Source organism: Oratosquilla oratoria, chromosome 30 (assembly GCF_046742065.1).
Source record: "Oratosquilla oratoria isolate Oo_2021 chromosome 30, ASM4674206v1, whole genome shotgun sequence".
NCBI classification, from domain to species: Eukaryota; Metazoa; Arthropoda; class Malacostraca; order Stomatopoda; family Squillidae; genus Oratosquilla; species Oratosquilla oratoria.
Window position 1 is genome coordinate 9,027,142 of NC_134806.1, and position 7,500 is coordinate 9,034,641.

Here is a 7,500-nt window from a genome sequence, read left to right on the forward strand (position 1 = left end):
AAATCACTCGCGATATACCAAAAGAAGTCTGCAGCTATTCACATACTTAGGATCTTTGTAAGGTAGCTGCACAAAGCTCTCATCGGCCGCAACTATTTCTAATGAACTTCTTTAGTTTCTGCAACTACTGTATGCCTCCGTTTTTCAGTTAAAGATACTCATGTGGAGCGAATGAGTTTCCTGTCCATAGCTATATTTCCAATCAAATTTATAAAATTCCGTTACATCGTTTTGACCTGAAGTATAAGTGATTTTTATCTGTTTGTGTAATCAGATTGGTTGGAACCACAAATAGATCTATCGTGCAACATTTGTTGTTAGTTTTGCGTTGTTTTGCACAAGTGTTTCCAGTTCTGATCATTGGTATGATTCCTGTGAATGTTTTTGGTTAACTATGGATCACCCTATATTAAGAGCATAACTTATTGATCTTTCTCACAGCTTGTGATGGATATTCTACAATCATACTTAGCTAGGATTAGGTTGGATGTAATATAGAGATTTTTTGCAGAACTTTTGCCCTCATTCTTTACCTGACAAGTTATAATCACTGGAGTCTTACTAATATCATCTGAACACTGTCAAATAGCTCCTACAATTTTGTAACGTAATTTTAGTTTAAGAATCCTGATTTGTGAATGTCCTTTATCACAGCAAATTTTTACATTTGTCGGTTAACTGGAATTTGAATGGACAAAGTATATTAAAAGCTGCTTGATTTCTGGGGCAAGCTTTCGCCTGATACGCTACTGCTACCACAGGAGTGGACCGAAGAGCTGATATGCAATATTGATACGCCCTCTCCCAGTTCAAAACAGGTTCATCATTCCCTGTTCATATAACAAATACCCACCGCAATCTCCCCTGTCCTGCTAGTTCCTTTCTACCTACAGTATATCAAACTATCTCCTATCCCCGCAATGTTTTTCGATTGCCTTTTATGCTGCTCTCCAGATGCAACACATTTCTACCGACCCCCATATTTTTTTGCAATGCACTAGCTCTCAGCCCCTTTCTTATGCACTGTTTTCCTTCCAGTTCCTGCAAGACATCCCCTGCGTTACTTTACCTTTCCTGGCATCATATTTCTGTAATTTTTCTTTCTTGTTCTCTGCTCTGTTCTGCTCTGTTCTGCTCTGCTCTGCTCTGCTCTGCTCTGCTCTGCTCTGCTCTGCTCTGCTCTGCTCTGTTCTGCTCAGCCCTGGCCCGGCCCGAGAGCTAAGGCAACGTGCCACATGTTCTTTTGTAGCCTTTCTGTCATTAGTCTTTAGATGCTTTGAGTGTCATTACGGCCATTACGTCAGATATCTTCTATAGATGTTGTGATAATGAAAAATTCTTGTTATTTTGTTTAGTCTCTATATAGTGTTTGTGATGTATCTCGCCCCTATGTCCTGAGTGTCAGTCCAGTGTGGGGAAGACGTTTTAGTGCTCATGCGTCGAGCCGCAGGACTCAGGTGTCGAACCGCAGACTTGGTCGTCGAGCCTTAAAGCTCATGTCTTGAGCTGCACAGCTAATGTGTCAAGTCGCATGGCAGATGTTCTCAGCTGCATGGCTGGTACATCAAGCCACAAGGCTGATGTGTTAAGCCGTAATAGGCTTGATGTCTTGAGCCGTAAGGCTAACGGCCTACAGAGCCTCCGTTTTGACGTATGAGAGAGAGCACACTTCTGTCGTTTTGAATCTTAATAATGTAGTGGCAAGCCCTAGTATGGACGTATCGAGCTTTGGTACTTAAGTGTCGAGTCTTAGTGTTGACATATCGGGCTTGGGAACCGAAGTGTCAAGCCTTTATGATCACGTCTCGAACTTATCAAATGCTTTTTGCTTTATGAAACTTTGCAAGGGAGTCGGGCTTTGTAACCTGCGACGCGATAAGCTTGAATCCATATTTCGTGGGTCGTGTCACTGAGGTGTCCTGATTTGTCAGTGTCATGGTAATGCATTGTTTCAACTAGACACTGATGTGTCTCGATTAGACACTGACGTGTCTTGTCCTGACACTGACGGATCCTGATTTGGCAGTGACGAGTATCGAAGTGACACTGACGTGTCGAAATTCACTGATAGGGCCTCAACCTTAGGAGTGACACTTCGAACCCAAGTAGTATCTCGAGCTTAGTACTAACCAGTCGACCTTAAGTGCTGACGCAATGTGCTCAGTACTGACATTTCAGGTATAATGCATCGAGCTTTAGTTCTACCGTACCGTCTCCAAGTACTAAAGCGTCGAACTTTAAAACTGAAATATCGACCATCAGCACAGGCGTATCAGGATTCAACTGAAATCATTTCACTACTTCAGTATCTCATTGAATGCAGGAATTCAGATTATCGTTCTAGACGTTTTAGGGACATTTAGACTTAGCACTAACTTGTCACAGTTTGATCTTCAGCCCTGATTCTACCATCATACTTATTCAACCTGACAAACATTAGATCCAAATTAAACCACTATGCCCCTTCAAGCATTTGGGTTGTCTTTGCTGTATCCACTGATGGTAGTCCTCGTAAGATTATGTCGAACTTTATCATTACATGAAGATCTTCAACAGAAAGTTCTCCCTACCAAATTAATGTCAGTTGTAAGCAAAATGATAAGGGAATTAAGTTAAAGTAATGAGAAATTTTATACCAGTTTAAATGCACCGCAGAAACTCAACCTTTAATCCTCGATATTTCCAATTCACATAACTAAAGAAAAATTAATTATATTTTAAGTAGTGGCAGATTCAACGTCAGATATAATCAGTACACTTCTAAATAGAATACTTTATTTCATGTTAAGCGCGTTTATCTTTTTAACTTGTTAGTTGCCTTCACCTTCATACTCACTTCATTTAATGAATATATCAAATGCAGCCAAAAGTTCATGATAGTACTGACATTTACATGACTAAACTCTGCCTTACTTCTACGGCATATAGAAGTAAACTTGTATTGCATTCAGCGCTTGAAGTGCTGTGTTCTGCCTTTGGAGACGTGTACACAGCTCTTGAAGCGTAAGATGCATCCGTTTGCCAAGTCCTGCTAAATCCTGGAAAGCTGTGCTGGAGGTCGAGTGTCAGTGCTGAGGAGGAGCCCGCAGACCCCGCCCTTGAAATTGTTGTTGTTTGTTCGTTGTTTCAGCCGTTCGGACTGAGGAAAAATAAATGGCTCAGGCCCGACCAAGGAGACACTTGGTCCCCTGTTATAGATCTGTCCCCCATTATGGATGTTTCTCCGTCCCTCGAGGCTGCCGAGCAGGAGGTGTTGGCGAGGTTCCAGGTAAGATGAATAACGACAACAACCAGGGAGGGAGACGGAGCCTGGCCGGCCTTAGAGCTGCCCACCGCCTCGCCTGTCTAACCCCATCACTACCACTCCATCACAATTAAACAACTAGCCACTTGTCAAACCACACCTTTGCCACACCAGAACCAAGCCAATTGACCCCCACTTACTTCCCTCCGACCAAGACCCCTGGACTCGGACCCGACCTTAGTCCAGGGGTGTGCTCCCCGCCTGTGGCTATTTCAGGGATGCATAGGAAGGAGGTCCTCCTCGGCCACGGTCCCATTTTCACCTCACGTCCGGCGTGCTATTAAGCCTCTTGCTCGTGGCTCGGAACGAAAGAAAGCAACGTGGAGGTGCTGGGCAGAATACAGACAACTTCTGCGGTACCTCTGGCCTCACCCACTGCCAGTGACTCTTCAGAATACGTTTTTTTTTTTTTTTTTTTTTTTCTGAGCCAGTGGTCTATGAGAGTTCTTACCGCGGTCTTGCTTGTTTCATATTACTTGTGGCTGACTTCTCAATCCCACTTGCACCAGGCAGTAACAGCAATGAGCGCACGGTTGCGCCAGCATTTATCTATCTATGTATTTACTTATTTATTCATTTATTTATTTATTTATTCATTTATTTATTGCGGAGCGGTTAGCGGTCTCATGTGTCGGTCTTTACCCGTCAGTCTTTTCGTGCGGTGAACCGGTCCTTTCCACATTGATGCGTCATATATAGTCAATTTCACGAGGTTCGGCGGTCAGTGGTGTTATGACAATGGTGCAGATTTTTTTTTTTTCAATAAGGAAAACTTGTGTTAGTGCAGAAGCACTAACACCAATATCTCTCCTTTATGACTATAATTCCGGTCTTGGGCAAGAAAGCTGTATCGTTACCAGCAAAAGCCAACTTACAGGACCATAATTCATTACCAATAATCTTTTTATTGTTCTTTAATATCTTAACTACAAATCCCTGCGTTTTGGACATATTATTACCATGCTCATTTCATTGTACAGTACGAACTGTGAATTCCTCTGCTAGCAACTAATCCCACAGTCAACAAAGCCACCCCGTTACTGATAACTACTCTACTGTGATATAAGCGGAAACTTTACTTTGGTATCACATCACATATGTAGGCGCGGTGAGGTCTGGAGAACCGCTATGGAAACCTGTCTAGGTGATAGAGCAACACATATGAACAATCAATCACTTTAGAATTAACTCTTGTCTCAAACACCAGAGGTAAAAAATAATCTAACGACCACGTGCATTTGAAGCGTTCTGATGACGTGTTGGAATCCTTTTGTAATCGAAACATCGCAGAGGAAAATGCCAGCCAGTGTTTGCGAGTATGAGGTGAATAGGATTAATCTCTGAGCGCCAGTAATTACAAACAGAAAGTACGTCTCTGGTTTATGAGGAACTGGGTTTAGCCTTAAGTGTCTATGATTATTTCTGGTAAGGATATTTGGCTCCGAAATGCACCACGATCATAAACGGATTTCTGTCTTAAATGCTGATTTGAAGTGCGGGACGGGTTTCATCTCTATACTTTTGTGATGTGCTCCGAATGTTCGCAAAGCTTATCACAAGATAAGATAGCCTTTAAGTTATTCTCTCACCCAAATCAGTGAAGAGGTAACTATAGCTAGGTCTCTGGCACATTGCCATATCTTCCAATCCCGGTCTGAGAGCAACGAGTCAGTTAAACATGGACCAGAGTTCAGCGTCAACTGGGGAGACAAAACCAGTGCCATTTATTGCAAGTGGACGAGAATGTTCTTGTTTACAGGTGGGAAGAGGTTAATTCTCTAGCTATACACTAAATACAGATTAAATTATTTGCAATTGCCAACATCTAGATTCAATGCCAATCTTCCTGGAGCGTGAGTGAGGTGTCGCTCAATCCATGGCTACTAGAGATCGCTGGCCAGTGAGTCTGGTTTGGAGACACAAGCACGAACGCACGCAGTCATACATTTATCATTTGCATGAATGTTTTTTTTCTGTAATGTGTCACTTGTCCTGTACTCTGTTATTGTTACTAGTCTCTAATATGGCTGTTATTGTTGTTTTTCTTGTTATTTTGTGAGCCACACGGCTGGCCATGTCTTGATCGCGGCTGCGGGTTTTTGCCCGTGTGTAGTGAGTGCCCCATTACAGTACAGTACTGAATACTGCTCACTCTCCCCTTCACGAAAACCTGTCCACAGACCTCGCAACTCTTCAGCGATGTCGGTAGACATCCATCATACCCTCACGAAGAAACTATAAAACCTACATTTTTTCATCTGCTATACTACCATTCAACTTTCCCTCTTGAAACTAAAGAAGAAATCATATATCGCTGGAGTTTTTGCATGATCTGGAAATTCAGTGTAAGTGTATATATGATAACAGTCATGCAGTGAATAAGCGTATATCTAAGTGCATATAACAGAAAGTTGTTATCGACGTATGGAGTGGGATGCTACTGAGAGAAACGATACTAGGGTATCAATGCGTCCAAAAGGAAACTGGTGTAACAAGGAAGTGGGATTGAGACAGTGATGTGTGGTGTCTCATCGTCTTTTTAGTAAATGATTGGATGGGATTGTGTGTGTGTGTGTGTGTGTGTGTGTGTGTGTGTGTGTGTGTGTGTGTGTGTGTGTGTGTGTGTGTGTGTGTGTGTGTGTGTGTGTATGTGTGTGTGTGTGTGTACGTGTGTGTGTGTGTACGTGTGTGTATGTGTATGCTTTCTATCTTATTATAAGTCCTCCGTTAATTTATACACATTATACATTCCAAATATTTTTTTACCCTAAAACTTCTTGGTATAACCATATTTGTTGTTGAGCCATTATAAACAGGACAATGCAAACAATCATGCAACATCTACAGACCAAACATTTTTATATTATCAAGAAATGACAAAAATCTGGCTCCTCTAACTCGTCACGAAGATCTTGGCTGACACTCAACAACATTTCCAATAATATCAAATACTCCTTCATGCCTACTCTCTTCCGTAGTGATGGACAATGTAGTTGTCTCTTCTAATAAAATAAAATAAATATTTGCCCAAACTTAGGCGATTCCAATGCTATTCCTTCTACCCCTGTCAGCATTATGGACATCACACTAAGAAAGCGTCTGCTTGAACGGAGACTTTCCTATCATTTCTAAAACTGTGCTTCCATGCTGACTCAGCCAATTTACTTTTATCTTTTTTACTTAAATTTTGTCCACATTTATCCTGTCTCAAAAAAGGTGACTATTTTCAGCATTCCAATTACAGATCCTATAATTTAATTTTCCAATCTATCTAATTTCTTTCTAATTTATGCTCAACTAGAAGATCTTGGAAAAAATCTGCTCATGAATTTCTCTGATCGTCAGTAGTTTTTTGTGAAGGATAATTCTACTGGCCATACTCTTTGAGGGATCCTTGTGAGACCTATCCTCTTGTATATGACATATCAAAAGCATTTGCTAAAATCTGGCAATCTCTAATGATAATAGTCTTTGATACACAAGTTACACCACTAAGGAATCTATCCTTCTCTCTGTTACTTCGTTTCTGATTTCCTTTCCAACACTTTTGCACCTGTTGTAGTAGATTAGCGTTTATTGACCTTTTCAACCTTAGTACCCCTGTAGTAGGCAGGTCTTGGCAGTCTAGAATCCCCTAACTCTGGTTAGCATGTGATTATTGAAGGATAAAGGAAAGTGAAATGAAATACTGCCAAGTATTCAGCACTTGCCAGTACCACTTAAGTTTTATTTCAGTACCCCAGGTACAGAATACCTGTGGTAGATTATAACTGTTGTTTTCCCATATGTTTAAAACCTCACGCGTCCTTCAGGGTTCTATCATGTCCTCTACTTGCTTTCTATTACTCATAAAGGACTTAATCGATCACAAACTTTCCCTTGCACACTGTTAGGCTGATATCACTATCCCAAAAAATCCCCACATTATTCTTTAGACAAGCTACTCAAGTTGAACTCCAGTCTATTAGAAAGTTATCTGTAAAACACATGACTTCAGAGATTTCAGTTATATCTGAATAGGGCAAATAAAGCCTAGCTTCATTCGAAATGTTGTAATTGTAATTGAGATGATCTTTTACGAGTATGAAAAACTTACTCGACCTTATGCGGAAGATGCTGCATCTCGGGTTTAAGGTGAATCTCTTCATTTGGTGCCTCTGAACAAGATAGAGTTCAAATCTTGACGCCTAATCAAA

General features: G+C 41.2%; 1 protein-coding gene across 19 annotated transcripts in view; it reads left to right on the top strand.

Moving 5' to 3' along the window:
- LOC143041008 (uncharacterized) overlaps nucleotides 1–7,500 on the top strand; it is an 855,385-nt gene that overhangs the window by 569,404 nt on the left and 278,481 nt on the right. For 18 of the 19 annotated variants that reach the window (XR_012967777.1, XR_012967769.1, XR_012967772.1 and 15 more), the window contains one exon: nucleotides 3,131–3,268. The exons of the other annotated variant lie outside the window; for it this stretch is intronic. Coding sequence is in view for 5 of the 18 variants with exons in the window: in XM_076212549.1 (XP_076068664.1) it covers nucleotides 3,131–3,268 (138 nt within the window). In the remaining 13 variants the exon portion in view is untranslated. The remainder of the gene's footprint in view (nucleotides 1–3,130; nucleotides 3,269–7,500) is intronic. 19 annotated transcript variants of the gene reach the window in all.